Here is a 15,750-nt window from a genome sequence, read left to right on the forward strand (position 1 = left end):
TAAAAAAAACGGAAGTTTTAAATTCTTTCATTCTGTGTGTAAACAGCTCGATGACTTCTATGCAGAGGTTCTGGAATCATAAAGGAATGCCAATGAAATGTGATTTCTCGTAAGTGGAGTTATGCTTGTGTGAAGAAGCTACACCATAAAATCATGTGTTCCCATTAATTTCACTAGTTGCTGACAAGCTGACTGCCTTCTGCAAATGCACTTGAGCTTCAGCCCATTATCGTAAGCACGTGAGAAAACGTATGTGATGTGAGAACCACAAACTGGGTTTGCCACACCTCCCAAGCACTGCAACTTGCTACCTTCTCTACTGTGTAATGGCATTAGTAAAAGAATTCTCATAACATTTATATTTACATTAAAAAAAAAAAAACAACAAAAAACAAACAAAAAAAAAAACCTGGCAATTTTCATTCAAACTCCTTAAAGCCATTTCCCCTTAAACAATTAAAGAGTTTAACAGTAAGATTTTTTTTTTCAAGTTATAAAATAAAAATCCCATTTGATTTTTTTTCTGATGTACAAAAAGTGATAAAGATGAACAATTTGATCACAGAATCAGTTCGTTATTCCAAAATCCATGCCACCGTTGTCCCATTTTTAAAGTCCGTTTCATCCAACTTCCTAAACCAGAATCATACCAGTATTATTTGGCAAATGATTTTTTTTTTTTTTCATCAAAAATGGCACACAGAGAAGAAAACACTTGTCTGCATAGCATTACAGCAGCAAGATATCGAAGAAATAAAAATATTCCTTTTCTGTACTTTGTTTAGAGTTTCCTAGGAAATACTGAATCTTCCGTCTCTTCCATCGGTGGGATTCCACGTCCTTTCTTTACCCACAACATGAGTATTCAAACAGAAAAGCAGCATTTCTTCCTCATGATGCGCTAGAACTTAAAGGTACATTTGGCAACATTGTCAGTCCGGATGGATAAACAACAGAGTTTTATTCTGTGGTTTCAAGTTAAGAATCGTTTCCGCAGGAGGCGTTTTGTTCTTGGATCTGTCACTCATACAAAACTACAGAATAAGAAATACCAAAAAAAAATGACACTGCCAGTGTTTTTCTGTTGTTGCTGTTTAAATATGCCTACACAAGGAAGAAAAAAAAAAGTCAGGATCAGCCTGATGTAAATGATGATGAAAAACATGACATAAAAAGTGCCGACTTGTGCCCAAAAGGCTGCTGAATGATAATGCCACTGCTACATACAGATTCTGCTTTCTTGCTCAAAAGGAAAGGAATGCTCATTATTTATACGTGGCATACACAAGACAAGAAATGTTGAAAAGAAGAGCGAGGTGTGAGATTTCCTAGTCTGGATACCCATGAGTTGTGGGGACAGGGCTGGACTCTTGGTGCGCCAAGCAGGGAGCTGTCACTTTGTGCTGCCGTAGGGATCTGCCATCGGTTGCCAAAAATTGTCAGGAACGCTCACAGAGCCAGTCCAGGAGGGCAATCATCTATCCTTGCCAGACAAAATCAATCGGAAAAAAGCATGAGAGCCAAAGGCCTGCCAAGTGGTTGGGTTTCATTCGAGTCTCGGAGCACCGCAAGCCCGTACCAATGCTATTTCTTAGGTCTGTTGATCTGGGCGTAGAGAGGTTCTGCTTCCTGGGGATGATAAAAATAAAATAAGCGGAGATGTCTCCAGACATTTTGAGAACATTTTCACAACATCTGCTTGAGGACAGCAATACCTCGTGAGTCAAAACCCAAAGGATGTGTTTGTTTGCTGTGCTGCTTTGAGCGATCGCGGCACCCCAGTTGGGTTGTGAAGGAAATATGACATTGTTTCAGGAAAGGCATGCTTACAATCAATTTCCTCTTCCATATTGGCTGTGCACCGATCCTCAGGAGGTATTGCTGGGCATAGACACATGGAGAAATGAAATGATTTTTGTACAACTGGGTGTTTTGAAGTTTACGGGCCAGAAATGCAGCTGGCACAAAAGGCTGTAACGTCGGGCTGAGCATCCCACCCAACAGCACTGCTATGGTACTCAGCTGTGGATTTCACACAGCTCAGGTAGGAAAACAACTGCAAGCAGAAACTGCTGCTGAAAGCTGAGCTAATGAAGCTGCGGTGGGATTGAAAATAGCAGTATTTTCAGAGAGATGTGGTGTGTGCTGCCTACGAAGAACGAGAAAAGCTGGCTCTGAACAGCTTGATTAGGGATCTGCATAGCCGTTAGTACAGTTGTTAAAGCAGAGAGGAAAGGATGTTGGCTTTTCTTAGGAATCTCTTAGATGTTGGGGAAAGCAGCTGTATTTTCAGTGCTATTTCATAGCTGACACCTGGTGCTTTCATGATGCTACGTTCATCCTGGCTGCAGAGTAAGGCAAACCAGCCATGGACCTGCAATTCATTCTCCTTCATTTCCAGAAACTAATTTATGAAAATAAGAATGACATCTAAGAAAAGAACAAGACAGGCAAAAAGGCTAATTAATGCCATACTGCATTAACTCTCCACAGCTTGCTAAATATTCAAATACCACGCCACAGAGTTGAATTTAACCAAGTTCAAATACAGCAGTACCACCAAAGGTTACTTTAGGCAAAACCCTTTGAAGGCTGGCAAACACTGGGCACTGCAAATCACAGAAACATCTGGCAGGAGGTGGTACTGATTAGTAATCACTACTGTTGAAGATGCTCCATTTCTGCAGCCTGCAGAGACACTTCTCTATTTCTTACCTACAAGAAGCCCTGAGCACACTATAAGCATTAAGAGAGAATGAGCAAAATCCCTCTGAATGATTAAACAAAGGCTGCTGAAATTATCTACAGCAAGAAGCAAATACATCTGATGACCTTGAAAAACCAAAGGTAATCAAAGGAGATGAGTGAGAGTAAATAACTGCATCTCACATCCTGTGTGCTGAACCCACCTATGCCAATTTTTATGTACTGCAGACACGAAGCTGGAAGAATGATCTATCACTGCCAGTTCTGAGAAAATCTGTACTAATTAATGTGGAAAGCTGACACACACCAGGCCACTCTTCAGGCATGTGCTGAACCTGAGGTGACTGCCAAGGGAAGCAACAAGGAAAGAGAAGAAAAGAGGAACAAAGGATTTGGGTTTTTTGAGTTCCTTAGGGAAAATGAAAGCCTTTTGAAACATCAGATGTGTTTGCTAGAGGTGTACATGTGTCCTCTAATGTCTTTAAGGTACACAGACACATGGAAAGAACAGGTGTCTCAAGGGCCACCTGACATCACTGGAAGAGGAGTTCATTGTTGGCTATTGGCATTTTCAACAGTCCATGATGGAAACTCGAATTACGAGCCCCCACCTTTTGTTCATGCCCAATATTTATCTGAACATACACTTCATGTGGCAACAGCCTTCATTTCTCAATGATTCGAGTAACTTTTTTTTTTTTTTTTTGAGTATTTTGAGTGAAAATCATGCTCTCACGTATTTTTTTAGGTCATTTTCCCATTTAGATGTCTGATTTTTCTTCTTAGTGTATGAGACTTGTTTTCTAATATTATTCTGAGGTAATTCATCTGTAATGGCAGTTCTGCCATCCTGTGAAGAACTGACAGTGACCCTCCATAGAACAAAAAGAGCAGTAAAAGCCAGAGGAGAAACAGAGTTGAGACCTGTTGACTTCCCAGTGACAGGCAGAAGGGCTTTCACAAGGATTGTTTGGGAAGGCTTTGGAAGCAGAAATACCCCATTTGCCTTCTTTTTATGCCCTCCACATAAAAGCCACAGTAAATGTAACTAAAAGGCAGGAGAAGCAAAGTGTTAGCAGAGCTGTTTCACTGATATCTCCTGCTTTCTACTTCTATTACTGCATTAGGAACAGATCCAAAGGGAAGTAAACCAGTAAAAAAAAAATAAAAGGGTCTTTTGCAGAGAAAAAAAAAGAAAAAAGATCAGATAAGATGGAAAACAAGGCTTCCAAATGAGTGTTCTCAATACTACATGATTGGCCCCAAAGCACTCCTGATGTGCATTCATCAGCCTGCAGGGATAAAACAAGAAGACAAGTGGCAGCATCTGGTTTTGCCGTTAAATTACATTTGAAGGGTTCCATCAACTTTGGGTTATGCAGTTTCTGGTAGATGTTTAAAAAGCAAATGTTTTCATTTGTGTTTGGAGGCTCCTTTCAGAGCAGCATCCACCTACACCCTCACATACTGACATGGCTCCCGTGCTTAAGAGCAGCATTTAAATTAGGAGATGCTGAATAATGAGGATATGAAATCACAGATCAGATACCTGACTGAAGTGGCAGGTTGGACAGGAGAAGCCCAAGTGCACATTGCCTCAAGTTAAAACACCCCAATATTTAGGTATCTAGAAGTACGCTGTGCAGTGCTGAGTTAAGAACTCTCTTGAATCTCACTGCAAAAACTGTTGAGGAGAAATTTTTCCTTTTGTATCATGCATTCACATATTCCAGAGATACATCATGTTTAAAATCTGCTAGTTGTTCCAATTTTAAGAAACATTTTGCACAACAAACAAGGCTGTAGTAAGCAGTGGGGATTTGTAGGATTTAAAGCCTACACTGCTGCATGAGACAATGAGGTTCCTAATGGTTTTGAATAACATTATGTACTCACTACAAGTGAAGTTGCATCCAATCTAAAGGTATTAACATCTGGCCCTCAGCAGACATGGGAGAAATCTCTGTTGGATTCAGTATCTACTTGGGCTCGTGTCAGTGAGCTGGCTCACAAAATGTAACACGGGACTTGGTTAGGAAGCAGTTCTTTTCACACAAGCAGTCCTTTCATCATTGCAAGGCACCCTGCTATGTGCAAAGCTCCAGGCAAGTTGTACTGAATTGTAGAGGTGAGGCCTGCAGAGATTTCTTTGCCCTTTGCAATAGATTCTCAGCACTGGTTTTACTCCTGGCTGACTGATCAGAAAGGGCAGGCTCAAATGATTGAGTTTCATGAAATAAGAGTGCTGGAACGCCAGCCAAAACGAGAATCTTGTGCTGGGGGATGCAAGTGAAGGGAAGCAGGTGTGCAATGCATCTTCTCAATTGCATGCTGATTTAATAAAGTAGGACATAGTACATTCGGCAAGCAATATTTAAATGTCTTTCGGTGGTAACACCAGGAACTCCTACTCACCCATTAACAGCCCGTGGCTCAATGTTGCCTATTTTTAATATAATTAGCCTCTATTAGTCGCAGAAATATAGCATCCTGCCAGTTAGGGATTGTGGCTGGAAGGTGTCTGTGTTCTTACTACAAACCTGCCCAGGAATATCTCTTAGTCTCAAGTATCTAGCTGTTAAAAAGTCTGTAATTCTAGCATCAAGAAGGATGCTACGCATTCACAAACTGGAAAAAAAAACCCAAAAACAACAAAACAAAAGTTGAGAACTACTAACAAGAGATGAACTCTGCTAAATTCTGGTTATGGAAAAATAATGAACTGTAGTATAAAAACATTCCTATCATTTTGGGGTTCCCTTCCTGAGAAAACAAGAGCCATTGAATTATACTTTCCATCTATTTTTCTATCAATTCTCCTTAATGATTTCTGAATCCAGTAGCCAATCTGAAGCAAACTGTAGTGAAGTCTCAAAGACACTAAATTACCACAAGTGTCCTGAACACCAGTTGCTGTACAGAAGATGGGGAATTTTTAATGACCTCATTACACAGAAAGCTCAGAGAACTTGTTCCCTAATTGAATTGCTGTATTGTCAATAAGCACAAAGGCCACCTAGTATGTTGTCTCTGGTTCAGAGGAAGGAAGTGGAGAAATGGAAGGTACCAGGCTACTTCAAGCGGGCTTGGAGACACTGGAAGAGCTGAGAAAGCAGTGCAAGAACTGGTCATATTAAAATAAACAGGAGGAGGGGGCAAGTGAGAGAATCATAGGAGTGAGAGGAAGGCACGTTTGTAGGATGCCTTTGCTCCTCAGTCTGGATTTCTCTGTTTCTTATCATATTCATGTTCCCTGGGAATGTGATGATGAATAAACAAGCACAAAAAGCAGGGTCTGAAATGATAGTTTCAGGATCTCTCCAGCATGAAGCAGTGCTTCCTAACCTGTGATCCATTCCAAGTGCACAACTTACTAACTTCTCTCTAAGGTTCCTAATTCTGCTTGCTGCTGTGTCTTCTTGCAGAATAACAGCTCTAGAGCCTACGGCGAGAATAGGTCACTTAAAGTCATCATGAATTTCTCTCTGTTCGGTTGCTACTGAGACAGATGAATGATGGCAACAGATCCTCCAAATACAGTCTGTGATGTCTGAGCACACCCAGATTCCCAGCGCAACAGAAAGGGGCTGGAAAGCAGTAGCAGGTTGCAGAAGCAGCTTTGTATGACCTCCTGAGGTTGTCTGAATTCTCAGCTGAAGCCAGCATTTTGTCCTTGAGTTGTTATTTCTGCCAACTGCATAGTCACAGCCTAGATAAAGACTTACAGCAGTCGATTCCGGAGCTGACTGAAATTATTAGGAACATTCATCACAAAGAATGGCACACGGTCCGAGATGGGAGATGGCAGCGGGCCACCCAAGTCCCACCAAAAGCTGATAGACAAATATTCAAATGCACTGTTGCTCTCCTGACAGTGCTGATAGCATCGTGAAGGGTGTGACATACTTTGAGGGCTTACAACTGTCTGCACACATTTCAAAGAACAACCAAACAAGCTTTTGAGGAAGATATGTTCTAGCCACAAATGTTTTGAAGGTTTCCTGAGAATCTCTCGTGAATGACTGCCAGAGTAAGTGTTGGACTGGGAAGCATATCAATAGAGCTGTATTTATTCCAGCATTTGGAGTTACTTTCATTGGGTTAATTTCATTACCAAATATCCCTTTATTCCCTTTCAGAACGTTCACCCTGTTGCTAATTTGCCTTCAGGAATCAGTTTGTATGGTCCATAAGGAGTAAGGCAGCATTTCTGACAACTGATCCCGTTATTCAGGGCATACTGACTCTTTCCACTCTCTCTTTTAACCACAGTTATCCACTACACAGTCTAAAGACAGCAGCAGGGATTAAGTGTACGTCAGCTGAAGATGGCAGTCTTACTATTTACTGTTCACTCTACTCATCCTCCACACAACTCCTGAACAAAAGGAAGACAACTAGATACAAATCTTACTACGAACAGTTCTGCAAATAGTTGATGTACTGAAAATCAGGCCTGGCTGCTCCTCATCTCCAAACATAAAGGGGCAAATATGTAACTGATGCATAAAATGTCACGTTTACCTACAAAGAACACATGGCCATTTGTAGCAGAGCTGTCTGTAAGAATGCCTACTGGTAGGATGAGGATTTTGAGAGTGTTAAGATCACAAAAGGAAGAGGTGAAATACAGAGAAACAAAGATAGTTATTGGAAGATGCTGAACTGCATCTAAATGAGAACATGGGGCATCAGAAGGAACCAAGAAACCAAATTGCTGAGGTATACTGAAAGAGCAGGGCACAAAATACTAGGCATGTGAGTACTCTATTCACATCAAGATGAAGTAAGTGAAGATACTGCATGGGCACAGCTGATTTCACAGAAATGCCAGGAAGCATATTTGAAATTTCTGAACACAGTACTATGTCTTGCTGCTGAGAGTCCATTCACCTGAGTCGTATGCTGCACTGTTCTTGGTGTGAAGAACCATGTTCTGACAGAGGGAACATCTAGCTCCATCTAGCACACAGGCAGACTGTGATCCTTTTGTACTACATGTTTTTCTCCGTTATGTTTCTCCCCAAATGAGGGGCTCAGTACACAATGCAGTAATAAGTCCCGAGCTCATAATTCTCCATGGAGATTAGATTTTCCATCACTGTGATGACAGCAGGCCTCAGAACTAGATGGGCTGGTTTTAACGAGTGGATTTCCTACAGCCTGCTGCTGGATGGCACAGTACTGAGGTACAGTGATGCCAGTGTGACTTCACTGGAGAGATGCGGTCTTCAGCTTCCTGTTCCTGCCTACAGCTTTTAGGAGTTACTGTAATATGATAATTAGTAGCATTAGTTAACAATTCCTGGAATATATTTTGGATAATTATACCTGATTTATGCCAGATTGTACGAGGACTAACAGCAACTATGGAAAAAAGGCGGAGTGACTGACAACATACAAACTTTTACTTTCCAGGTATTGGAAATATTCCAGTATTTCAGTAAGTGTAATAGAGATACACAAAAAAAGGGGTTCCTCATTTGACTTTCCTTACACAGCACTATGCAGCAACAGCCTTCAGCTACTGCTTCCAGCTACTTCCAGAACTGCTGAAAGGTAAATGAGTGTGGTTAGCTCACAAATGATGCTAATTATCTTAGCAGCAGAAAATGAGAAAGAGATTTTATCATTATTCTCCTTGTGATGAATTCCTGAATTATCCTGACGATGATGAACCATAATAAACAAAAGCACGTAGGTCTGCAGAGTGTGGGATTCAGCTAAAAGCCAAATCCTCTTTCTTGATCTAAGAAAGAAGTGCTGAAATGGGCTGAGGCTGGGACAGCTGGCTGCTCCAGGGCTGGTGGAGTCAGACAAAGGCAAATGGTGCTATGTGGCACCATCAATCCGCACAAGCAGCTCTTGTTGGTGTACAATAACCAATGGATGTTCTTGCTAAGCAGCCAGCCCAGCTTGACTCTATCCTTACGCTGTCATTTTTAGAGTCGTGGAGGCACAAGGCTTAACACTGCTTTTGCTTCAGCCCCCAAGAGCTGAGCTTTGTGTTGGTGAAGCAGAAGAAGGGGGAGATGCCTCCTCTCAGCACTACACATTATTAAGAGATAATCTTATTACTCCCAAGTGGATCAAAGCTAAGTTACTGTAAGACATTTTTTCTTAACCACATTTAAGTGTACAAAGTGACTCCTAATGAAACTATTAAGTTTGAGTTGAAACCGATTATGCAGGCTCAGGGCAGATAAGTCACTGGTAAACACAGTGTGATTTCTGTAGAAAAATAAAAAGGGTTCTACCACTGTTATGGATTTGTTCCAGGAGCTCTGTGCTGAAGCACAGAAGCAGCATCAGGTCACGTATTTGGGTAATACAAAACACGAATGGCAGACAGGGAGAAGATAATGAAACATATCCTTCAAATAGTAACACTGGAGAGTATTTGGATGGAATAACAATGCTCAGCACTCATAACACTTTGCAGTTTTACTGTCTCTTTGGTAGAACATATATATTGTATTGAAACAAATCACAGAACATCCACCAGCAGCCACATTTTCCAATGTGTTCTGTAACACAAAAGATGAAAAGATCATCTTTCCCCTCTGTCTAGGCTTCAGTGAATAATGTTTGATGAATAATTTTGAAAACATCGGTCAGCCAATGCTAATATCAGTGATCATAACTTTCAGATGTTTTTAATTTGCAATTGGAGGTAAAAATACACAAACCCATTTCAATAATTTTTACATGCAGATAATACATGTGCTGCTGATTATCACACTGATTTTGAGTGGAGGTGTTCCTGTATCATTACATAATTTTATTTAATGTTTGTTATGTCTATGGGAGAGATGCCTTATCCCATTTGATATGTTACGACTGACTGAAGGCCAGAATGGGTTTAATAAAAAACTGTTCTGCAAAATACATTATTGGTAGTGGCTCAGATTCCCTACTCCCCCTTTGAATTCGAACACAAAGTAAAATAAGTCTACATTTCTTTAAAGCATGCAGGCAGCTGAAACACACACATTCGCATAAGCTGCAACACATAGTGAATGGCAAAAGCCATGCAAACCACCGAGCATGAGGAATACGCTGTGGATAATGGAGAGGAAAAAAAGGAAGAGATGAAAAGGAAAAAGCAAACCATGCATCCATGAAAGCAATGGTAGGCACTGGTGGAAGAATAAGTGAGCACCTCAGGGTGTAGAGAAAAAAAGGACAGATACCTACCCCAACCTGCGCTATCTAGCTACCGACCTGTGGACTTATAGTATCACCAGTTGGCTCACCAAATGGATCACTGTTGGATGAGGCCTGAGACTCATCAGGCTAGAATACAAGAACATAACACCTTTTTTTCTCAACAATAGAAAGTGAAAAGTCAACATGAGGTTATTTTCATGCTGTGGGCATAACAAGTACATCCTATCTCATGAAAACCAGAAAGTGAGACCTCACCATTGATACGTTCTCAAAAGCCATAATGCTTTTCTATAGCTGATGCAGGCAGGAAAGGACCATATGCGTCATTTTGTACCTTTGGGTCCTTTTTTGTACAGACTCCTTCTTGCCTTTGGCTCACTTAGGCTCTTATCTGCCTAAGATACCTTGTGATTCAAAGTTACGTCATTTTGATAATATTTCTTGCTTTGGTTCACTGAGTCTAAGGCAAAGAAATACCAAGGGCCAGAACATTGAGGAATGCAACGAGGGAAGCAACTGGGATGCCAGAATGTGGAAGACAACATCAACCATCATTTTTTAACACACAACCTCTCGCATTTCTTTCTGCATCCTCAGCACTCATGTCATTTTACCTTGGACTCCCTTACCATCAGTATGTGAATGTTGGTACACTGGATACAGTTAATATGTATAGCTCCACATATGAACTCTGAGTTTGGTTCCTTGCATGCAATATTAGGAAACACCAACAGAAATGCCATGCTGATGTTCCCAACTATCAAAATCAAACCTGCAAATGCAGCTCCCCCTTAAATACCACCCCGTTCTACTAGAACAGTGATCTCTGACACTACCAAACAGCATTTTTCTAGCTAAAAAGTGCTTATCAGTATTTAGAAGCCTTATTGCTACTCACAGCCTCCTGCTCCTCACTTTTGCTTGGGCTTTCGAACCCCTCTTCAAAGAGGTCATCTGCAGCAGGATCGCTGGTATGAGATGCTGATGATTTCGATGGAGAACTCTGTCTGGGTGCAGGGGTTGGAGCTAAACAAAGATTAAGGTGACAGCAATAGAATATATATCTCTTCATTTGTTCACAGAGACACAGCAGCACAAAATTTGCTCATGCTCTAGAGCCCTCAACTCACATTACCCCTGAAAACCATTTTCAGCAGAGAGCTGTAAGATGTAAATTTAAACACAGAAGTCATTATCGATTCTCTAGGTCTGATTTCATTCAGTGGCTTCCAAATTAAGTTTGGCTGCATCTGGCTCATGTCTTTAGGAACCAAGGAGACACTGCTACATCACATTAGGAATGCGTGAGTCGCCTGCCCTATGGCAGATAAGCAAAACACAAGGTCTCTGACTGGCCGCTGGTAAACGCCTCCTGAATTCCTTTTCAGCAATCTGCAAAATCCCCCATCTCCATGCTATGGCCATGCTAAGCTCATTTTACAGCTGCTCAATGAATTTCCCCACATGTCCAACACATCAAGCAATTAGAATAAATACCCATCTCCTACTTTGTGCGAAGTATGCCTTGAATGGGATGCAGAAAAATCATTTGTAAGGTTGAATGTTACTGGCATTTTCCAACCAGCTGGCACGTCCCTAGCACAGAGCATATATTACTGTCTTATTAGCAATTAAATTTCAGGCTGCAGCTACTGGGGCTGTTGATTTCAATGGTCTCTGTAACACTTTTCTTTATGGCTGGAACGCATTTAATAAGCCAGACCATGCATGAAGGTTCTCAGTCCACATCTGTGTTGCAATTTACTATATGAAAAGTTAAATGCTTCGAGGAGCAGTCACATTTGAGGAAAGTTATGGCATAAATGATACGAACACTCACGTGAGTTTGTTGATGGTGTCGTGGAAGTCACAGGAGTCAAATTTAACTGAGAGATGTCAAAGTCATCACAATCATCTGCTTCCTGTGCCATCCCAACTTTGTTAAAGTAACTTGAGAAGGCCTCTGAGGTACAACTGAGGGAAGGCTGATCTGGTTTTCTTGATGGCACTGGTGGAGGCTGAGCCATCTGGAAATCTTTAAACATTTCTTTTCCCATTTTCTGTCTGGGCCTGTCTGTCTGCGGACTCGATCTGTTGGAATCGCTTGTGGGTGGAACAGTAGCTATAGGAGCAATGGTACCTTGAAACATGGCTGCTTGTAAAGGCAAAACAGTTTGTGTTGGCATGAAGGCAGTCGGTTGGAACTGACCAGCTACAGATGGCCACGGCTGCTGGGCAGGAGGAAAAATGCCGGGTTGGCCCCACGCTATCGGTTGTCCTCCCTGCATCACCTGAGCAACTGGAGGCTGAGCACCCATGGCCAACTGCTGTTGAACGAGTGGTTGCTGTCCCCAGAATGAGGGCAAAACAGCTCCCATGGCAACATAACCTTCAAAGAACAAAGAAAGCAGAAAAAATAAGAATTCCAATAATGTCAGGAGCATGCAGAAAAGGCCACACAATAAAGCAGAAATATGCGAGCTACGTTAGTGATCCCAGAGCTTCAGCTTTTCTTTGAAAAGAAAATGGAAATACATGTTTCAATTCACATTACAAACACTACTATACAAAAGCATAGGTTGGTGTATGTTGGCCATAATCTCCTCCTTTTCTGAAGAAAATGCTCTTCTCTTCCTTAGTGACTACTCACATGTGTCTGTGAAGACATCTGCATGGACCTCAGTCATGTGCCACAACCAAAATCTAAGTATAGTTTCAATTGGTGGCTGATTTTACATGGACCTTGCAAGGCAAAAAAATCCCAACTTCGTGATGCTAAGCTAATGAGTGATGAAAGAAGGAACAGTAACTCAGATGTGTATGGATGGCTATGACAGATTCTCTAGGCGTCCTCCTATCCCACACCCACTGTCACCTCATCTAAGCAGTGACCTGACGTTATCCCCAGATACTTCACCATCTGCATAACCTTTCTGAGATGTGGTGGTGTATGGGAACTGCTGAGTCACAGCCTGATTGATCACCTGAGGCGAGCAATGAGTCAGCCCTGGGAGCACAGGTGAAAGCAATTCACCTGTGCTGCAGGAAGGGGTGGAGCCTGGCTGCACCTCTCCTAGACCCATTTAAGAGCTGACTACCAGTGGGGAAGGATCTCTCTCTCTTTGGAAGATCCACTCCACTGGTCTTTCCTGAGTGAGCCCATGACAAGGGTAAGCATCCTATTTTTTCTCTTTGTCTTGCTGTGTCTAACTCTCTTGCTTATTTCATTATTATAACATCTTAATATTATTTGATTACATAATATTCCTTTATATAATTCACTGATTATACACTTGGTGAGGCAGGCAAGCTGAATATACTAAAACTTACACTATGTCCTTTCCTTGGAATTTCTGTAAATAGTTCAAGGGGGAGAACACTACCCCCCTAGATAAAATAATTCCAGGGCAGATCCCAGGATTTGCAGGATCCCCTTATTCTGAATTGGCAACTATCACTGAAAAATGGGGTCCCCTACGTGTTGTGGGAAACGTTTCCCCATATTGCCTAGCAGATTACTTTCAGGGTCTAGGCAAAGGTATATTTTTCACAAGAGAAAGACAGTCAGCTGCTTCTACAATGGCATGGCCACTGTTAAATGCTTTAAACAATGCTGAAATAAGGAATAATATTTTAGTGATTGAAAATGAACTTTTAAAAGATTGTATTGAAAAGTTAGGACAGGAACTTGGCATATTAACAGGAAAAAAACCAATTCTACATCTTCCAATAGGTCAAGTTTGTAACATTTCAATAAACAATGACCAGGCTCCTGAATCAATGGACTGTGCTGATCAGGAAAATAAACAATCTAAATCAGATCTTGAATCTCCAGTTTTGACAGATGCACTAGAATCTGTCCTGTTATAACTCAAAAAACAAACAAGGTACAGGACAGACCGGCAGGGATGCTGCCTGATCAGTGGCCCCCTGTTCAAACCCACTTGCACGTAACGGCCTGACTGTACACGGCAACAGAACTGATGGACTTAGTCCAACGATTCAGGCAGAAACCTAGAGAAAGTGTGCCAGCTTGGTTATTAAGACTATGGGATTCTGGGGCAGGAAGTGTTCTGGTGAATGGCCCGGAAATAGCCAAATAGGCCACAATGACCATCCATCCTGCTCTTAGTCAGAGATTATATGCAGGTAATCAATATAATGATGAAAACCATTCTATAATAGAATGGTTAATGGCGGCCTCCCATATGGTATGGCCCAATAAATCTGATATTCCTTTACATACAGGGATGTGGTCCTCCATGGAGGACCTTCAAAATTACATCCATGAGCTAGGTGTAAGGGAAGCGACTTAGGAAGATACCTTTGACCCAGATCTGGTCCAATTCTCAGCAGGGATGAGAGATCTAATTTTACAACAAGCTCCCTCCCATCTATATGGTACTCTGGTCTCTATATTAAATCCCCTAGTGGCCTCAGAAGCAGTTGTCCAGCAGGCTGTGCAGTTAGTGGCCGACCTAGGAGAAACAGAATGCCTGCGGAATAGGCGCAACATTCGGGCACTAGAAGAAGCCGAGGTCTTGCTGGTGACTAAAACCAAAATGCTGGCTACTTGAGCTCCTCAATCGGGACCCGTAAGGGTCTCCTGAAAACAAATGTTTAATGATTTAATTTGGGCTGGGGTCCAATTTGCTAAGATTGACGGCCAGCCCAACTATATCCTTCTCCAACTGTGGAAACAACTAAAGGACAACCAAAAATGTCAGACCTACCCTAAGAAACCAAGGGTAAGGGTTATAGAGAGAATGCCAACAATGACATGGAACTTAGAGGATGTCATTTTTACTAAGAGGGAAAAAAAAAAGCTGCCTCAGGTGTCTTGGGCTACAATGCCTGAGCCACCAGAAGCAAAAGAATTGGACATAGCTCAATTCATGGTGTGACGAGGGATGTTAGTCCCCCTAGGGCCTCCAGATGGGACTGGAGGCCCTATGTAGAATTAACGATTTACTGGTCCCGAAAAAACATTCAAAGAGTTATGGCACTAGTGGACACTGGAGCAGAAACATTAATTATTTACGGAGATCCAACCAAATTTGATGGAGACAGAATGATGATTGGTGGCTTTGGGGGACAGACTATTCCTGTCACCCAAACATGGTTGAAACTGGGGGTTGGGCGTCTCCCACCCCAGGAGTATAAGGTATCTGTTGCCCTGGTCCAGGAGTACATCTTGGGCATAGATATTCTATGAGGTCTGGCTCTCCAGACAACTGTGGGATAGTTCAGACTTTGACAGAGATGTATCAGTATCCGGGCAGTGCAGGCAAATTCCTGGGGGTGGTTTGGTCAGGAAAGACCCAAGTACTACCCAGTGCTGTCATAGATAAGGTTCAGGCGTTCCCAGTCCATACAACATCAAAGCAGCTGCAAGAGTTTCTAGGTATACTGGGTTACTGGCATTCCTTTATACCTCACCTAGTGCAGCTGCTAAGGCCACTGTACAGACTCACAAAAAAGGGGCAGCTATGGGACTGGGGGAAAACACAACAGGATGCTTTCCAACAGGCAAAACTGGCAGTTAAACAAGCCCAGGCATTGGGTATATTTGATCCTACCCTCCCAGCTGAGTTGGATGTTCACGTTACTCAAGATGGCTTTGTTTGGGGCTTGTGGCAATGCCAGAGTTCTGTTCGGACCCCCATTGGATTTTGGTCTCAGGTCTGGCACGGAGCAGAAGAAAGATATAGTATGATTGAAAAACAGTTATTGGCTGCCTACTCAGCATTACAGGCAGTAGAGCCAATAACCCAGGTGGCTGAAGTTATAGTGAAGACCACTCTGCCGATTCAGGGGTGGGTGAAAGATCTGACCCACCTTCCTAAGACAGGGGTGGCCCAAGCACAAACAGTG

General features: G+C 42.1%; 1 protein-coding gene and 1 pseudogene across 3 annotated transcripts in view; one reads left to right on the forward strand and one right to left on the reverse strand.

Annotated features, from left to right (window-relative positions):
* Positions 1-464: 464 nt before the first annotated feature.
* The window catches only part of DAB1 (DAB adaptor protein 1), a 195,579-nt gene continuing 180,293 nt past the window's right edge, over positions 465-15,750 (reverse strand). For 2 of the 3 annotated variants that reach the window (XM_090146730.1, XM_090146728.1), the window contains 4 exons: positions 11,717-12,265; positions 10,775-10,902; positions 9,904-10,002; positions 466-1,629 (listed from right to left, as the gene is read on the reverse strand). In XM_090146730.1, coding sequence (XP_090002856.1) covers positions 9,919-10,002; positions 10,775-10,902; positions 11,717-12,265 — 761 coding nt within the window. In that variant the 3' untranslated portion in view covers positions 466-1,629; positions 9,904-9,918. Of the gene's footprint in view, positions 1,630-9,903; positions 10,003-10,774; positions 10,903-11,716; positions 12,266-15,750 lie in introns of all 3 variants that reach the window. The other variant, XM_090146727.1, reaches the window with a different exon arrangement.
* LOC149916899 (uncharacterized) lies at positions 12,308-13,838 on the forward strand (annotated as a pseudogene).

Source organism: Phasianus colchicus, chromosome 9 (genome assembly GCF_987193195.1).
Source record: "Phasianus colchicus chromosome 9, bPhaCol1.hap1.1, whole genome shotgun sequence".
Taxonomy (NCBI): Eukaryota; Metazoa; Chordata; class Aves; order Galliformes; family Phasianidae; genus Phasianus; species Phasianus colchicus.